The 19,083-nt window shown below is 51.2% G+C and overlaps 2 protein-coding genes across 2 annotated transcripts in view; one reads left to right on the top strand and one right to left on the bottom strand.

The window, feature by feature from the left end:
• LOC135377690 (phosphate-regulating neutral endopeptidase PHEX-like) overlaps positions 1-19,083 on the top strand; it is a 29,969-nt gene that overhangs the window by 8,634 nt on the left and 2,252 nt on the right. Inside the window, exons 2-3 of the mRNA XM_064610290.1 lie at positions 1,453-1,677; positions 2,703-2,983. Of these exons, the coding sequence (XP_064466360.1) occupies positions 1,453-1,677; positions 2,703-2,983 (506 nt within the window). The remainder of the gene's footprint in view (positions 1-1,452; positions 1,678-2,702; positions 2,984-19,083) is intronic.
• On the bottom strand, positions 12,141-13,497 carry LOC135401563 (uncharacterized). Its single transcript, XM_064634038.1, has 2 exons — positions 13,175-13,497; positions 12,141-12,311 (listed from the first exon to the last, which is right to left on the bottom strand). Exons 1-2 carry the CDS (start codon positions 13,475-13,477, stop codon positions 12,186-12,188), a joined length of 429 nt encoding a protein of 142 aa, XP_064490108.1. The 5' UTR covers positions 13,478-13,497; the 3' UTR covers positions 12,141-12,185.

Raw genomic sequence — 19,083 nt, 5'->3', positions numbered from 1 at the left:
TGGATATGTAATGATAATAATGCTTTATTAGTGCTAAACAACGACCACAGCGGCCTTAGTATAGGTGAACATAGCGCATCAGACACATTGTCGCAAATTGCAACATAGAAGCAGCCAGAAATATCACGCAAAAGAAACACAAAACAAACTATGCTAAAAAATAAAAAAATGGCAATAATTAAGAAGAAACAGTGAGGTTGCTGTTCGACAAACGCATGATTACTTTTGTGTGTGTGTGTGTGTACTTTTGTGCGGACGAATAGGAAGGAGCAAAGAACCACTTGTAAACCGAGATCACAAGATTTGGCAACGATAATAAGATCATAGGGACAGAATGCACCTACATAAAATGATGACGGCTTGCGAAACGCAGCTCTGGGAGGACAAATAATTCCCTGTGTTCGCATGCAAGCTTTATATTGAAGGAAGACAAGGTCCAAATCCAGTCTTCGCCGACAAATACTGTACGACATATGGCAGACACTAATTTTAGCCAAGCTCCACAATGTTCATTGGTCATTCATTGGTGTATTTCGCAACTTTTTTCACGTCAGTTGCTGTGCTATAAGTCCGCATCGTGACGCTCAACTGGTCATTGACAAATATACTAAATGCAAGGAATGAGTTCTAAGTTTGAAACAACGGATTTGAGCGGCCCGTTGGGTGGATTGCCGTGAAAGCGCTCTCTCAAATACGTGATCGGCGGGACGATACAGCGAGAAGGACGAAACCTTTACGGCAAGTTGCCTCTCTTTCACAATAACTTGGTTGTCGTGGCAGATTACCACATAGAATTAATTTCCATTTTGTCTTCTCCTTTGACTTTCTATGCAGGCAGCCTCAAATCGCTCTTTTCGAACGGCGAAACTAGCACAGCACTGCGAGACGCTGCTGGCTGGTACCAGGGCATTACGCCGCGTTTCCCCTCGAGGGGCCGCTGCCGTCGATAGAAAACTCTAGCGCACGGTGCCCATACCTGCGATTCAGCTCCTTCCGTCAGATGGCGAAACGATCGAACGCGGCGTTGCAGACGATATCGAAACCAAGTGAACAAGTGGAACTGAATGCAGAGGACTACTCAGCGAAGTAGTCTACAACGCTCCGTTCGACCGTGTCGCTATCTGACGGAAGGAGCTGAAACACAGGTATAGCCGATTGGAAATGTTAGGCAGTGGCGGTTTTTTAATTTTCACGATTTATCCGCAGAGAAACGGACCAAGTGGCAGTATCTTTTATTTTACAAATTTTGGGGGCATAATACGTCCTCTAACATCTACTTCAGCTTCCCGACACTGTTTCTATTTGTTTTATCTTCGTTACAAACCCGGAAGTTTATCTTTGCGAACCCTCTATATGAGGGTAAGTTGAGATCGATATATCTGCTGCACGGCATGTGCTGGTGTACAATTTTCACCAATCTGTATCCTGTTTATGCGCACGTATCTTTATCAGGCAACCCCGCCACCACGACGAGTCCAGAGGAAGGCAAGGGACCGAGACGTGGAAAGTGGCCCTGTTACCCATCCGGTTCAAAAGGCCAATAGCAAAAATACGACAGCTCTGGGTGTTCTCATAGCCACGTTTGTCATCATAGCTCTCATCTTATACGTGCTTTCCAAGAAATCCGCGCTGCCCACTGGCCGCCTACACAGTTCACAAAACGTCTGCGACACGCAGGTACTACACATCACTCATTCTGAGAGGGCGTATGACGCATACAGTATTCCCTATGACGTGTAGGAATTATTTTTGCGTGCATCGTTTTCCTATCCTCGTTCCAACTGGAACCTAATGCAATCATATGTTGTCAGTGAGGTTGTTATTCCTGATAACTGTTCCACTTTATAGCAAAAAAAAAAAAAAAACTTACAGATAAAATGGTTAAAAAGCAAGCGAGCTGGTGGCTAAGATCCATGACGATCCATCCCATGATGATCCATCCCAGTCTCGGGTTTTCGTCATGAAAAAAAACTTATTAAGCTTAAGCTTATTGTGTGCAACAGTGAGCTTCCACGTTCATGCTCATAAACGGAACAATGTCCCACGTCGTCTGCATGACATGTTTTTACTTGGGGCTTTATGGCGTGACGAGTCGGCCTTTGACAAACACGTGAGCACAACCATTTTTTAACAGAAATAGTGCTCAGTACTTTACTGAAATCGTTAACCCGCTTGCTCATAGCTTTCTCCAAGAAAAGGTTAAATAGGATAGGAGTGTCGTTGTTCCTTCTCTGCGCATCTACGCTCCAGCTTTCTTAACCCTTCACACGTTGACGGAAAATATAAAGAGTTGTCTGATCAACGTTCATGTCACGGTTGTCCCGCAGCCTTTATACGTGCCTTTCTGCAGCGCTTCCGGTTTGTTGCCAAAACGACATCCGGTTTCGCAGCAAACACGCTCTACGCCCACCACTATGTCGATTGATACAATTATCGCTTCTTATTTGAGGAGAGAGAGGGCCGTATACGTCTTTTTATGGCAATTCAAATTGCCACAAAGATGCGCACGCCTCCCATTTTCAGCAAATCAGGAAAGTGAAAGATATCATTCAGCATGGTGGCTGGTTCCGAGCGTCCTTAGTCGCGGAAGTACCGGAAGCCTTCGTGGCACCGAAAGTTTTGACGGGGGCTCGTTTGTTTATCCGAGAATGTCATGTATATGGAGCTTGAAGCCACGCAACTAACGGAATACCCTCTCGCAGGATTGCTTTGAACATGCTCGAACGCTCCTGCGTGATATCAACACCAGCGTAGACCCATGTCAAGACTTCAGCGCCTTCGTCTGCTCAAACTGGAACCGCGACATCGCTGCTTCAGTTGCCTCCGAAATGCGGAACAAGTGGAGCAAGGACGTAGCCACCATGCTTGAACGGGGCGTCTTCTCCTTCAATGCCACTCGCAAGGCAGCCGACCTCTTCGCTGCGTGTACTAATCGGTCTGCCGTCGACAAAGAGAGGGTGCAGGAATTTACGGAATTCCTCAGGTATGTAACGTACATCGCCCGTCGAAAGAAAGCCTCCAACATGAGTGTTAAAGGTACTGTAAAGCAGCACTGATCACATGTCATTTAGTGTGGCTATTCGATAGTCCAAGCCACCAGGACAAAAACTGCGCAAGTTTCATTCCAATCGACGGTGCAATTAATTAGAAAATTACAATTAAAGATTACGGGCAACACTGTACGAGGTATTCAAAATGAATCCGTACTCCTGACACATACGGCGGCAACCACATTGCATGCGTATAACATTGGGCCCAACATAACAATCCACCACAATCCACCATAAAATCCGCCCCTGCAGTCCACACAACGATCTGAGGATAAACGGATAAGCGAACTGAAATGAAATGCTGAGCCTTTGAAAAAAATGTGTCAGACGTTCAAGAAGCCAGACAGCGTCGGGACTTGTTTGTTCACAGAGGTTCACAGAGAGAGTTTGTTCGTTCGAAAGAGGCCGCGAACAGAAGGAGCGCGCAGGCGCAGCAGAGAAGTGGGGAGAGCCTCCATCGAACAGCGGCCAACGCTGGGTTACTTCGCAAAAAAAAACAGTTAACAAGGGTTTCAGAATGCATAGGTAAACAGGAAAACTAATAATATGGTTACTAAAATAACGAAGTTCAGGTGTAATAGTGTGTAATACCAATTTTCAGTGTTGCCCGCTGTACAGGAGGTTGTTTGACACCAGGCGTCGCACCGCTCCGCACCGCCGCATCTTTCATGGCAAATTACAAATATTTATAGCGCGTTGTCGGTCGTATGGTTCCGCATATGGTATTTAGAAGCAACAAAGTCTCTAGTCACATCACCGACATATCATGCTTGTCTACTGCTTTACAGTACCTTTAAGTTTGTCCGTAGGCGGGGAGCAAACTGCACCCATGTTGCCTCACGTTGTAAGAGGACACAATGCGGTACTTCTTGGTAGCTTACTGCGGTAACTCGTGGAACCTCGTATTCAGGAGGCAAGGATGATTTGATATGTTCCAGTGTGGGGTAGGTTAATCAGTGACCAAATCAAAATAACGCTAGCGTTAGTTGACAGTTGATAACGTCATCGTGCACACCAATGGCAGCGTCCGTGACTCGGAACGTATCCGTTGATTGGATGCGGTAGATACGGCGCTTCGGAAGCCACGTTATCAACAGCCTATTAACACTCTCTAATAAGTGAGCTCATTAAGCCATTCGGGGGTAGATGAATAGGGAGATAATTATCTCCCATACTGCAGCAAGTGAGATCTTCTACACCTCTTTGTTTGATGCACTCTTAAAAATGAACTTCACCGCATTGCACGCTCCCAACCTAGCGCATGCCTTTTTTGTACCAATTGGTACAAAAAAAAAAAAAAGGCGTACGCCTCCAGTTTTCAAGAAATCAGGGGCGAGAACGATGTCGTTCAGGATGATGGCTGGTTACACTCTACAAACAGATGGTGGTGCTGGTGAAAGGGCTAAAAACAGAACTTCACCACATAGCATGTTCTTAGCCAACCAACATCCCAAATGAGATCGTTCTGCCCCCTGATAAATTAGAAACGGGGCGCGTACGCCTTTTTTGGGACACGTATGCAGTTACGTTAATTATCACAAAAAGGCCTACGCCTTGCGCTTTCCACAAATCGGGAGCGGTCCAATAACGGTATCATTCTGTGCAATGGTTGGCCTTCACCGTTCTGTGTGGTGAAGTTCACTTTTCAGAGTGTGGGAGCGTGCTATGCGGTGAAGTTCATTTTTAAGAGTGTAGAATGGACATACGTGAACACACAACCCAGGTTATTCGCATTTTTCATGACCTGTAGATGGCACATCTAAGCTCCAACATGGCGGGCGTATCCAGGTTGTCGCTCAGTTTCGATTTTGAGATTTCTGAACTGCAATGTTAATTGTCTTTGCGTTGAAGGTGAACGAGTATTAAACGCAGCTCATATACTTCTGGCAGGCGTAACCGGGTTGTCCAAAGAGAAGGCTATAGTTGTCGCGTATTATTTGCGAAGTTCCGGCGTGTTTGATCAACCTTATTTCGTGAAGGTGAATTTCACGTTTACCGGTTGCGAGGGCGAAATAGCAAGCAGCGAGTGTCCTGCGCTGCAGGAATGTGAGAGACATGCAAGCGCCCACATCTGTGCTGCAGTTCTCTTACAGCTAACATCTTCTAAGTGTGTAGCGCGTGTACGAATGTAGTTTACAAGTTACACGGTAATGTTGCGACATCCGTGTGCCACTGGTGCGCATGTTTTGGGGAAACTTTAACGAAACGTCGCATTCTTTCTGCATTCTTTCCCAAGTGATTTGAAGAGCTGATTCAAATGAAGAGTTACAAAACTGACTTGGTATACGTTTTCACGCTATCTCTTGCGCTTTCTTACACATAATGGCTATTCAAGTTTGAAACAAACTTGTTCTGTTTTGTCTAGACCAGTTTTTGCTTCCCTTCCTGACGTGAGTTGCACAGAAGTACGCTTCAGAAAAAAAGAAAAGAAAAGACAGGAACGTTCATCAGATATGTAGGCAGTACCGCTCCAAGAGTTCTGCCAGACACACACAAGCATTGCTGATGTAACAGGTTTGCTGATTTTAAGTCACTCAATCCATTTCTTCCGAGGATGCGTCGAAGTAGGCGGTATTCTATGTGTGGAAAGAAGAAAACGCGAAAAGACAAACTGCTATCCCCTCGGCGCGCAGAGTCGCATTGTGACACAGAACAAAACTAGTTTGGTTTAGTTCGCTGGTCGTTGTCTGCAATGTTTACTTCATCCATGATTTCAACAGCAAAATACGAGTGCAGCTCAGCGGTTCATGCGAAAAGCAGCAACTTCTCCGCAAGTGTACGCGGTTCGGCCGGGTGTACCCGGTTTGGCTAGTCCCGAGTTTCACGGCTGTGCGGCGTCGATTTGGCGAAAAACGCGAATACGCTCGGGAAGCGAACGAAGCGAAGTCAACGAAGTGCCGAAGTTGTGTGCCGAAGTGAAGCGAAGCGAACCGAAGCGAAGTACGCCGCAAAACGCGACCGTGCACAACGGTGGTGAAGAGCAGTACCAGCCTGTGATCTGCCTGGAACCTCGCGCTGACGGTATAAGGAGAACGCTGGCTGATTGGTCTGGAGAAATGTTGTCTGCTACTCGGCTGTTCGGTGTTCTGAAAAAGCCTTTCTGTTGTCTGGATAATGATTCGGCCGCTCCTTCTATCCCAAATTCTCCGGGAGAACTGGCAAAACTGGTTTACGGCGGCAAAGGGACAAGGCGCTGACCCCCACTGACCGGCGAACCAGAACGCGTTCTCCTTGTAACGTCATCGGTGACGTGGCATCATACCTTCTCATCCTGGTTATACCTGGAGTGGCGAGTTCAGGGTGAACGCGCGGAGCCATGTTTATGTGAGGTTTTTTCTTGGAAACAAATTGCACACATCAAAACCTTTCGCGCTATCCGGTAAAATGACACCATGGAGGTAAGAAACTAAGGAGAGGGCTAAAAGATCGGAAGGCCGTGGAACCCCTCTAGCGGTCGCTCCTGGCAATACCACGCCCATCTAGTTGCCCGGTCACGTGATCCCCACATGTTTCGGCGTTATGGCGGTCTGCGCGGAGGCTTTGAAGTTTAGCAAACTTCATCTTCAGCAAGCGCCTTACCTTCAAGGAGTCCATTCGCACAATACTTTGAAGGTTATGGGTTGTTTCAACATTTGCCGCGTGATAAATCGCAGCAAAACAGCAAAACAGAAGAGAAGCCAGGCAATGTCACGATGACGTACGTATATCTTCTAGCGATTTAGTGATCCATTGCTTCCACACTGAGATGATCTATCTTGTGTTTCAACGGGTGTGATAACTTCCAACTCCAAATATGTTATGAAAGCGGAAACAAGTTATTCGGCCGCAGCTCGTCTCTGTATTCAGGTAAGATACGCCGCGGACATGGAGGACGCCATGTTTTATGACGTCTTGCCGTGACGTTTATGGGTCACGTGTGTGGGCAACTAACCACAATGCCATGCGCGGGTCACAGCACGCTCGCTTGCATTGGGAGAGGCGCTTAGGGCATCTCCTTAGTTTCTTACCTCCATGAATGACACACACACTTTCATCAGACGTCTTAATCTGAATTTTTTTTGGATGGCCCTCTGTGCTCCTTTAAGGTACTCTTAAAAATGAACTTCACCGCATAGCACGCTCCTAGCCAACCATCATCTCGAAAGATATCGTTATATGCCCTTATTTGTTGAAAACGGGAGGCGCACGCCATTTTTGTGACAATTATGAACAGCATAAGTGTCACAGAAAAGGCGTGTGCCTCCCGCTTTCAACAAATAGGGCGGATAACGGTATCATTCGAGATGATGGTTGGCTAGGAGCGTGCTATGCGGTGAAGTTCATTTTTAAGAGTGTACTACTCCAATCATCATCGTTCCACTCATCATCATAAAGTTGTTGTTTTTGCCTTCACATTAACGTTGTAGGTATAATAGAAATATTTTATAGATAGTTCCGATTTTTACATGCCTTGACGAGACTCGGTGCAATGCACGCGTTCATTGCAATTCAGAAAATATATCCTCATATGTCTGAATGGTTTGCTCTTTATTGCTTTGTACTACTTTTCAGGCATGTTGTTCTATGCGTGAGTTTATGTATCTCTGTACTCCAGCAGACATTTTATTGTACTTGTTTTGTGTGTATTTCCCTTTCTATTTGGTGCGTATACGAAGAGGGGAGTCAAGTCCTGTAGATCACATAAACAAAATACAGAAACCGACACTAAAGATTTTTGTTTAAGTTTAATTTGTACAAGCTTTCGCGTGGAGGTCCACGCTTCCTCAGGTCTCTATTTGGCGTGAGGGATCATAAGCTGTAGAATCCCCATCAAAAATGCATATATCGAACATACGACCATGAGTTGGTCGAGCGCTACATGTTGTGGGAACCTCGGCCCACAAACCCGGGGTGGTTCCGTATTCGACCCCGCCGTAACCCCGAAGAACACTGACACAGCAGGTGAACAAAAGAAACAAAGTTTATTGCCTTACATCAGAGCTGCTGGTCGTCTGCCCGCTTCGTCGCTCCTGTGACAGTCTGCCAGCGTGCCTGCCGCACGAATCACTCTTTTCCCGAGCGCTCGCTCTTTTATCTCTTGCGCTATCGCGCGGAAGTTGCCGGGTTATCAGCGCCCCCCACACTCTCCCCCCCTTGAGTCAAATGTCCGGAAGTTCGGGGAGATCGAGGATTATATCCTCAGGGTCGGGTGAGAAGGATGGCCGAGCGAGAACTTGGGGGGCCAGCTGCCGAAGTAGGTTCACTGCAGCGACTATGTCCCGACGTGTAGGAGCGGACGCCGCGTTGTTAGCTGCTGCCCTCTGCTGTGCGGCTTGTTGGATACGATGCAGGTGAAGGGCTCCCGTATTATGGGTCGGAGGGTGGATCAGTGGAACACCGCAGAAGGGGCAGAGGGTGCTTCTTTCTTGTTCCGTGTACACCGCTGGAGGCTCGGTGGGGTGTCTGTTTGATAACCCCAGCCCGCGGAAGGGCTCTGGTAGGGAATCAGGTGGGTCACCGATGAGAGGTCGCGCCATCTCGTTCTGGAACAGTATCCGATACTGCGGCCTTCAACTAGGACAGTCCAGGTAGCCACATTCACAAGTCGGGGTGACGGGGAAGGCCTCCGAGCAGTTGAGTTCCCAGGGAATCGCTGAGGTCGGTGCCGTTGTTGGGGTCGAGAACTGCTTCTCGCTGCAGGTGGTCGTGGCATCTGCAGGGAAAAAAAAATAAAAAAGCATCACCTTGGAGGTCTACGAGGGCGGAGGTTATAACGAGGAGACCCCGGTAACCCGCCCCGAACTGTCCCATCTTCAGCGGGCTGCGACTCCGTGTCGATGGGGCCGTGGAAGGGTTGAGATTGCGACGAACTTGTGCCGGAGTCCTCTTGCCCTTCATCTTGCTCCAAGATGCGATCGATGAACTCCTTGAGGTCTGTGATGTGAACTGGGCCGGACTCCTCGCTTGTACTGCAACGTTCAAGTCTATAAGTTACGGGTGTAAGTTGCGCACTTACCCGGTAAGGCCCGTCCCATCGGTCCGCGAGAGAAGCTGCGAAGCCCTTCGCCGCGTCGCTAAGTGGATGCGTCCGCCTCAGGACTAAGTCTCCTACGCGGTATGTTACCTGGCGTCGACCCTTGTTGTACTGGGATGCTTGCTCCAGTCGTGCGACCTCAAGATTCTCACGTGCACAACGAACTGCAGTTGAGAGACGGTTGCGAATGTCTTCCGCATATCGTGCATACGGGCGACGGGGTTGTTCCCTCAGTGTTCGTAGCGTGTTTTCGAGTGGAAATACTATTTCTCGTCCAAAATTCAAATAGGCAAGGGTGAACCCAGTAGACCTATTTTCCGTCGTACGAGTGGCGAAGCCAATCTCCGTTAGACGCGCGTCCCAATCCTTATGCCTGCTGGTAAGTGTTACCATCATCATTTTGATATTCCTATTGACCCGCTCAGTTATGTTTGCCTGAGGGTGATAGGGGGAAGTCTTCTTATGTCGAATACTCAATGCCGAGCATGTGTCGACAAACACCTTACTTGTAAAGTACGAGGCGTTATCCGTGATAAGCTGGTCCGGGAATCCAAACCGCGAAAAGACATCCAGCAGTCGATCCCAGATCCGAGCTGACACCAATTTCCGCAGGGGATAGAGCTCAACCCACTTCGTGAAGTGATCTGTAATGACTAACAGGTATTGGTTACCACGGGGACTTCTGGGGTATGGCCCCCATTACGTCACATGCGACTATCTGCCAAGGCCCTTGACTGACAATCGGTTGCAGCAATCCTGGCGGCTGTCCGCCCCTACGTTTCGACTTCTGACGCACTGGACAGCTGCGAGTAAACCTCAAAACATCCTGTCTCATGCCTGGCCACGTCGCGATACGACATAACTTAGAATAAGTCTTGCTGCCGCTACTGTGACCTGCCAAAGCAGAGTCATGGAAATATCTGAGGAATAACTTACGTAGCTTTCGTGGTACTACGATCCTGAAAGGGTGGCCGCAGACCTCCTCGTCGTCCGCCTGGGGGATGTACCTCACCAGAAGACCATCCTCGCTCAGCTGATAGGAATCTAACCTCTTCAGCGTGTCCGGCGTCCGCTGGGCCCGTTGTCTCCAGCCACCTTACTACACGCTGACAGAGTCCGTCCGTCCTCTGGGCTTCCACGATGTCCTTCCGGCTCACGATGTGTCCCCACGCTAGCTCTCTGTCCGTTCCGGCTTGTCCAACCGCGGCTACGAGCTCCTGCGTGGTAACGACGTCCTCCAGGGGCAGAGGTGCTCGAGACAGCGCATCTGCCAGTTTGTTAGAGGTCCCCCTCCGATATTCGATCGAGAAGTCGTACCGTTGCAACGTCAGACTCCAACGTGCAAGTCTTCCGGCGGGATTTTTCAATCTACTCAGCCACGTGAGTGCCTGATGGTCAGTCTGGATTGCAAATTTCGCACCATCCAGATACATGTAAAACTTATTCAGTGCAAACATGATAGCTAGGCACTCTTTCTCTGTAACGGTGTAATTTCGATCAGGTGATGTCAGCGTGCGGCTTGCAAATGCCACCGGCCGAAGTTCACCTTCGTGCATTTGTAATAACACTGCGCCCAGTCCATAATCGCTCGCGTCTGTCTGCATTACAAATGGGCGATTAAGATCTGGGAGATACAGACAGGTGATCTGCGCTATCGCTTCCGTCAGGGCGGAGAATGCATTCTCCTGTGCTTCTCCCCATGACCAGCGCGCACCTTTCCGCAGTAGCCAGGTTAGTGGCTGCGTCATGTCCGAACACCGCAGTATGAATTGTCTATAAAATCCAATCATACCAAGGAAGCGCTGCAAGCTCTTTACGTCCTGCGGGCGAGGGTAGTCTAGGATAGCCTTCAGCTTGTCCTCGTTCGGCCTGACCGTGCCGGACTCCACTGTAAACCCTAGGAGGTCGATGCGGTTAGTCGCCAACTGCATTTTTCGAGGATTGACAGTCAACCCAGCAGCTTGCATACGTCTCAACACGACTTTCAGGTGTGAAAGGTGTTCCTGGAATGAACGTGAAAAAATTACTACGTCATCCATATAAGCCATGGCGAAGTTGTACTTCGCATCGCCGAGCACCTCGTCCATCATACGCTGAAAACTAGCCGGGGAATTGGACAGTCCGAAGGGAAGCCGGACGAACTCAAACAGTCCCCTATGACAGGTGAAGGCTGTCTTTTCGACATCATGAGGTGCTATCGGTATCTGCAGGAATCCTCGACTGCAGTCCAAGATTGTAAACACGCGGGCTGATCCCAACGTGTACATGATCGAGTCTATAGAGGGAAATGGATACGAATCTCTCACCGTCACCTCGTTCAACCGGCGGTAGTCCACGCATAACCTTGCGGTTCCATCTTTCTTCGGAGCGAGTACCACCGGAAAGGCCCACGGGCTGCGCGAGGGTCGAACAGCACCCGTCTCGATCATTTCGTTCAGCGCAGCATCGAGCAACTTGCGCTTGTGGACGCTAAGCGGCCGCGGGTTGCATCTCCAAGGCCTTGCGTCGCCGGTGTCTATGCCGTGTTCCAAGACTTCGGTCAAACCTGGTTTTTCCGTAAACATCCGGGAAAAGGGTAGCAATGCTTGCTCCAGCATTTCTCGTTGCTCTGAGGTTCCAGAAAACCCTTGCAGACCCCAATGCAAGACAGCAGTTGCAACTACAGGCGTTTGGTATCCCGTTCCGTGATGCTGTCCAACGGGCAGTGATTGTCCAGCGCCGCGAAGTACTCGAGCGGCTTGCTGCTTAGGTTCATCGCTGTTGCCAGTCGGTTCCCGGTTTCGCTTTGAGCAGTCGTCCTGGGTTCCCTCACCAGTCCGGCGTTGGTCCGCACCAGGGGTTGTCCACTCCAGGAATGGGTAGAAGGTACTGCTGCATGCATGCTGGTAGCCTCCGCGACGCAAGTCCAGGACAAGTCCCATCCAGGTAATGAAGTCACGCCCCAGGATCATTGCTCCTGCCAGTCCAGGAAGGTAAACAAAGCGTTGTCTGACCCGATATCCATCGACAGTCAAGGTAAGGCGTACCGCGCCACCGGCAGGTACAACCGCATCAGAGGCGAGTCCTGGTCGTCCGTACCGAGATGTTCCGCTCCCGGCACCAGTCGTGGATGGTGTCGCCGATCAGGGAAACAGCTGCTCCGGTGTCCACCAAACCTGCAACGTCTTTGCCCAAAACGCGCACCACGATGAAAGGTCCAATGTTGCAGATGTCATCTTGCAATCGGCACGCAAGCGGGACCAAGGCCACTGTATTATCAGAAAAGATAGCACGGTTAGAAGTAACTTGCCTCTTATCGATGTTCGCTCCGGCCGACGACGGGAATTCGTAATCTGCGGTTACCGCTGTCGGCGTTCCGAGTTTCCCTGGGGGGTTCTTTCCGGGGTGGCCAAAGTACGATGTGGGCAGTCCCGACGGATGTGTCCGTGTTGCCCGCAACCGTAACAACGCGGTCTCCCAACGTTTAGTCCATTAGAGAGCGGTGGGGTTGATCCCTCAATCCTGTCGTTACGCCGGTATCCTGACGTTCGGCGACGTTCGCTACCGGTCTGTCCTGCGCTCCTCGAAGTCTCCTCAACAAGCCTCGCTTGGTTCCTTTGCTCGTACGCAAAAGGATCGAGTGAGCGGTGTGAAGGACCTGCCGACGCTCCGCTATTCGGTCCTGCAGGCCAACGGGGATGCAGCTACGTTGCCTGTACCGATCCGCCCCATGCACAACTAGGCTCAAGGGTCTCCTCCGGTCTAGGGGGTGTGCGGTAACGCAGTTCAGCTAGCAGGTCGGCCTGAATGCTGCGCGCTTCTATAGCTAACTCCGACAGGGAAGTAAAACTTCGACCCCGTAAATATGGCTTGAACCGAGGGTGGCACTGTCGGATAACGCGTGCCACCTTCTCTTTTTCGTCTACGAGAGGGTCCGCTCTCCGATACAGTTCCTGGATCGCCCGGATGTATTCCAAAAGGCTCTCATCACTATGCTGCGTTCGGGCTGCAAGCTCTTCGCGCATACGCATCACATAGTCCGGGGAAGGAACTCGTCCCGAAACTGCTGCTTGAATACGCCCATCGAGAGAAATGGGGGCTGGGACCTACGCCACAAAGCAGCCGAGCTTACCAGCGCTGCGGGAAGTACTCGACGCAGAATGACGTCGTCGGTGGCTCCAACGGCAGTTTGGCAAGCACTCAAGTCGGCGAGGAAATCTTCAGCAGACTTGGAGTCGCTGTAGCCCGAAAATGTCGGTACCGGCAAGTTCAGGCGCAGCTGCGTGTCCGGGGACGGCTGGGCGGCGGGCGTGCTGCTACCAAGCTGCTGCGTCAGTAACGTACAGAGGGATGCCATCTGTCGAAGCAAGTCCTCAGCCACTGGCGCAGGCTCGTCCTCGTCACTGTCTGGGTCGTGCTTCTTCCTGGGAGGCATCTCCGGTCGAAGAACCTGCGTTGCAACGCAGACGGCAGAACGAAAAAAACACACAAAAATGCACACTAACTGCAACTGTGCCGTGCCCTCCGGGGAAAACGGTGCGACGGGTCGAAAACACCAACGTTGGGAACCAATTTTGTGGGAACCTCGGCCCACAAACCCGGGGTGGTTCCGTATTCGACCCCGCCGTAGCCCCGAAGAACACTGACACAGCAGGTGAACAAAAGAAACAAAGTTTATTGCAGGTCCCCCAAACTCACCTCGGAAAAGCGTGCAACGAAGAAGGCCGCCACTAGATACCCCACTGTTGCCGTTCCGGATCACTTCAGCGCGCTAAGTTTAGCGGCAAAATGTTTTTGTTGTTTGTACGAATGAATCTAGTCTTTATATGTCCAAATAAAACGCGTATAACAACTTTCTCTGTCGTGTTTCACTTTTTGGTCCGTTTTTAAACGTGTTGAGCGATCGGAAGGATCTAGTGCACGGCTGCGTGCATCACATAGCGTACCTGTCGTACCAGGCGCTGCAGGCGCTGCAGTCGTCCATTTCTCCTTCGGTGACTTGGCCTGGCTTGGATTGTGCTTCAACTGGATCTTTAGCGCGCTACAATCCACGCAAGCCAACGTCTGGTAACAATGGGGTATCTAAGGGCGGCCTCCGGCATTGCACGCATCGGTATAGGAACAAATACATAGGAAAATGGCGACCTTGGGGGACCTGGTTTATTGCCTTACATCAGAGCTGCTGGTCGTCTGCCCGCTTCGTCGCTCCTCGCTTCTGTGACCGTCTGCCAGCGTGCCTGCCGCACGAATCACTCTTTTGGGGGGGGGGGGGGAGTCGTAGAAAAAGGGGAAGAACAGAATGAAGTCTGCCTGCACTCATAAGGCGGCAAGTTTCACTCTGTTATGGAAAGGGGAGGGGAGGAGGTGGGAAAGTAAAGAAAAAGCAATATAGTAGAGGGGGGATGCATCAAGATAGTTCCACACTGGCTGCGAAGGCTAGCAGCTCGTCCCGGGCAGCTCTACGGCAAAGTGCTGATCCTTGGGGATACAGGATGTCTTCACATGTGTCTCTGGGAAGGTTCAGGGCTTTGTACTTGTGCAGCATCGCTTCTCTGGCGGTCTTGTGGTCGGAGCAATGCATCATGACGTGCTCGAGGTCCCCGTGAACGGAACAGGAGTCGCAGTGTGGAGAGGGAGCAAAACCCATCTTGTGCAGGAGTGCTGGTGTTAGCACGGACTTTGTTCTTAGCCGGTGAAGCAGAACCGCCTGTCTCCTCTTCAGGTCTCTTGTCGGCAGAGGTTGCTGGAAGATTGCCGCTGCTGGGATGGCAGCAAGCCGGACCTTCTGAATGTGTCTTGAAAAACGCATTTTGTTGATGTCAGGATCATGCGGCGCTGGCGTGTTTGATGGTTCAGTGTGGGCAGCAGCAGCGACAGAATCAGCCTTTTCATTCCCATTTATTCCGACGTGTGAAGGGATCCATTGAAATTTCACACTGGACCCGTTTTCTTTTAAGAGCCTGAGGCTGCCTACAATCTTGCGTGTGCTGGTGTCCTCCTGACGGCATCTGGCGATTCGTTGAAGTGCACATTTAGAGTCTGATAGAATGAGGACGTCTTGGGCCGGGATAGATGATACGAAAACCAGCGCTCTCTCTATTGCTACTTGTTCGGCCAGGGTTGAAGAGACGAAGGAATCTAGGCGGCCACCCCAAGAGTGCTGGAGCGCAGGTATCCAAAACGCCGCTGTACTGCTCTGCAGCTTTTGATTACTTGAGCCGTCAGTATACACGTGAAGGGCTGCTCCATATTGCTCGTGGATCAGTTCCGACGCCATCGACCGGATAACGGTGTCCGGGATTTCCCTCTTTTTCCGGAGACCACGTACCGATAGTGCTACTTCAGGCTCTTCAACATCAAATGGGGCAGGTGGTGGACTCATTTCAGGTCCCTGCAGCGCAAGCAGCCTGTACGTGCCTTCTTCCATAGCCTTGAACCGTGATCCTCGATGTTCGTTGATCCGTCGGATAATGTTTCTTCCGGCCTGTGATTTGTGCAGACGGTCAAGTTGCCGCAGTAGGCGCTCTGTGGACTGTAGACGGAGAGGCATTGACTGGGCTTCTCCGTAGACTAGCCCACAAGACGTTCGTTGAGGTAGCCCTAACGCGGTTCGGAGTCCCACGCGGTGAGCCGCTTCCAACTCGGACAATCTGGTAGCAGATGGGAGAGCATAGGGCAGAGAATAGAGTATTCTCTGGAGGACAAGCGCGCTATGCAGAGAAAGGAGCGTCGCTGGAGAGCAGCCCCAGTCTGTGCCCTGGAGTCGTCGGAAGACATTCTGGAACGACCGGATGGATTTCTTAATAGCTACAACCTGTGAGCTCCAGTTCAACTTGTCATCAATAGTGACCCCCAGGAACCTCTGGCGCTTCACAATCGATAAAGGGCAGCCTCGATGCTCCACGCTGACTTCTCGTCGACGTTTACGATTGATGATCATGGAGCACGACTTTTCCGTCGAGACGCTTAATCCTTTCGTTTCCAAGTGTGCGGAGATGATTTGCAGAGCTGCTTCCATGTTTGCCTTTAGTCTTCTCATTTTGCACCCGATGCACCACAGTGCTACATCGTCTGCATAGATCGTCATAGAGATCGTCGGTTTCGATGCGGTGAGACATTTCGGCAGGGACGCCATGACCAGGTTAAATAATACAGGGCTTAAAACGCTGCCCTGTGGGAGGCCTCCAATAGGGCGAGCAGAGCTCATCACAGTGCCAAGGCGCACTTGCGCCCTGCGGTCTGTCAGGAGGTCCCCCACCAGCCACAGTGTCCGTCCTGTTATGCCGGCCGCAACGAGGCACTCTACTGCCACGGGTGGTTGGACGCTGTCAAAAGCCTGCTTTATATCCAAGAAGACGGCGAGCGTCGCCATCCCCCTTTTCTTGGCGCTATCTGCTGCAGAACAGAATTCTAGGACGCTGTCGAGGGCGCTCAGACCCCTTCTGAAGCCTGTCATGCAATCCGGGAGGATTCCTCTGGACTCTAGAAACCAGTGAAGACGGGCCTGTATCATTCGCTCCATCAGCTTAGCCATACATGAAGTGAGGGAGACGGGTCTGTACGACGACAGCTTCTGCCTAGGCTTCCCATGCTTCAGAACCGGAACCACCACGGCGTGCTTCCATGACGACGGGACTTTACCTGCTTCCCATATCCTATTCAGGTATTCTAGAAGACGTTGTTGGGCTATGTTTCCCAGGTTTCTCAGGGCTTGGTACGGTATTTTGTCCAGTCCTGGCGCTCTGCCATGGTGGCACCTTTGAAGGGCAGATTTCAACTCCGTCCACGTGAATGGCTTGTCGAGGATGTGGTTGTCGTGTACGACATGAATGCCATTCATAGCTGGAGGTGGTGGCTTGACTAGAACATCAGCAAACGATTCCGCTGCCTCTTCCAAAGTGAGCCTCAGCTGACTGGCGAGTGACTGAAAGGGTAGGCTTTCTCTTGCCTTTCCAGTCAGAGTATCAACCGTCCGCCAGACGAGTGATCTTGGGGTGCGGGGGTTCAATGTTGCGCAGAACAGTGCCCATTGGCGCCGACGGATGGAGATTGTGTACCTTCTGATGACGGCGTTGATGCGACGGTACTTGACCAGGTGCGTGCGGGATCCGGACCGACGGAGAAACCGCTGTGCCCTGCGCCGCGCCGCGAGGAGATTGAGCATCTTGAGGTCTGGCGGGGGGTCCGACTTCCTTATGCTGACGACCTTTGTCGCATTCTTGACAGCGGTGGTGAGGGCGACTTCAACAGGCTCCGACGACATCTCCATCTCTCTCCGAAAACTGTCCCACACCGTGATGCTGTGCTGGGTTTTCAGATTTTTTGGTCCCGTGCTTCCAGCCCCTTTTATGAAGACTGAGGCAGGAAAGTGATCGCTTCCCCACGTGTCGGCCTCCACTCGCCAGGACAGCTTCAGGTCTGCTGAGTATAGACACAGATCTATTGCACTGTGGGTGCCCGGAGGGCGAAAGAAGGTTGGAGAACCGTCGTTTGCTAGAATGAGAGTCAAGTCGTCTGCCACTTGCATAATCTCTCTTCCCCTCTTGTCTGTGCGCTTACTGCCCCATGCAACATTGTGGGCGTTAAGGTCCCCACATATGACCAGCCGGCCTGGGCACTGCTTCCGTATTTGACGAATGCATCCCGCGACGTCCAGTGTCACGGTTGGGCGTATGTATGCAGAGACAACGTCGACGGTCATCTTGCGGAAGGTAATTCGTGCTCCTACAAATTCAGCATTGGGACCCCCAGCCGCGCTGAGGTCTATCTGGTGGTTGATAATGTCTTTCCTGATAAGGAGAAGTGCACTTCCCGTGGGGAACGTAGGGATGGACGGAGAGCTGAGTTTCTTATATCCTGTGACCCCAGCTGATGTCGGTAGACCACTCTCACAAAGCGCAATGATGGGAACGGGGTGCCTTTTGAGGCGTAGTTGCAGTTCAGCCAACTTCCCCCGTGCACCGTTACAGTTCCAGTGCCACAAAGTAGGGCAATGTGGACCGGTCGAAATCGGAGTAGGTGTGCTGTTCATGGCAAAGAGGAGTGGCCCTGTTTATACCGAAGATGTTGTAGCTTTTACGCCGTAAACATGGCTGTCAATGGCTGTTCCAAGGGTAGGAGCATGGTCAGGAACGACCGTATACCTGCTGGAATCCATGTACATCCGACGAGCGCCCTCACGGTCATGAACGCTAGCTTGACGAAAGTTGCGAAGCTGGGCAGAGCTTCGATATGATACCCCGGCGTTGGCGGGCCTCTGTCTTCTGAGGGGGCCGTGTGAGAGTCTTGCTTTGGGCTTGACGATGATTCGACGCCCTTAGAGGAGCGAGGTGTGGGTTGCGCTGCTTCGCAGGTTTGTACTGTCTTGGGCTCCGTTGCTGATCGCCCTCTGCGTACGACATTGCTGAAAGTTTCCCAAGTGTTTGTACCGACTGGCGGCTCTTCGTTTGCCACCTCCTGGAGGTTGTTTGCGGCTTTGTGAGACGCCGATTTTTCTTTCCCACGTTCTCTGGCTTTCTTGTCCCGGACAATCCTTCGGGCCTCCCTGGTGTCCATATTATGTTTCAGGCTGTAGCGGTGGACCGCTGTCTCGACCTGCTTTACTGGGCAGGAGTGGTCCCACGCGGGGTGGCCCCTACCGCAGTTTGCACACTTGGGTTCGTTGGAATCTGGGCACTCTTGTGTGTCGTGAGTTCCCGCACACTTCATGCATACTGCGACGCGAGCGCAAGTCGCGCTGACGTGGCCGAAACGCCCACACTTCCGGCATTGAATGGGCCTGCTTTGGAAGGACCTCACTGGGAACCTGACGCGCCCGACATGTACGGACTCCGGAAGTGGCCCTCGAGCGAAGCACACTTTAACGAGTACCCCTTCCTTTCCTAGCCTATGCACGTTTGTCACGGGTACAGAAGTGCGTATCATTTCCATTAGTTGCTGATCGGTGAAGGAAGTGTCCTTAACACGTATGAGCCCTGTGACTGCATTTGGTGGTGGTGGTAGGTACGCTCGAACGCCAATACTGCATAGGCGCGTAATGGC

The sequence above is a fragment of the Ornithodoros turicata genome, chromosome 1 (assembly GCF_037126465.1).
Source record: "Ornithodoros turicata isolate Travis chromosome 1, ASM3712646v1, whole genome shotgun sequence".
In the NCBI taxonomy this organism is placed as follows: Eukaryota; Metazoa; Arthropoda; class Arachnida; order Ixodida; family Argasidae; genus Ornithodoros; species Ornithodoros turicata.
Note: the sequence above shows the minus strand (reverse complement) of the source record. Positions and strands in the feature narration are given on the sequence as shown.

What these genes read in the sequence shown, in the direction of transcription:
- LOC135401563 (XM_064634038.1), bottom strand. Translation starts at nt 13,477, where the DNA reads ATGCCTCCCAGGAAGAAGCACGACCCAGACAGTGACGAGGACGAGCCT. An exon ending in GAGTACTTCCCGCAGCGCTG is followed by an intron (nt 12,312 to 13,174) that starts GTAAGCTCGGCT and finishes CTGATAATACAG; the next exon opens with TGGCCTTGGTCCCGCTTGCG.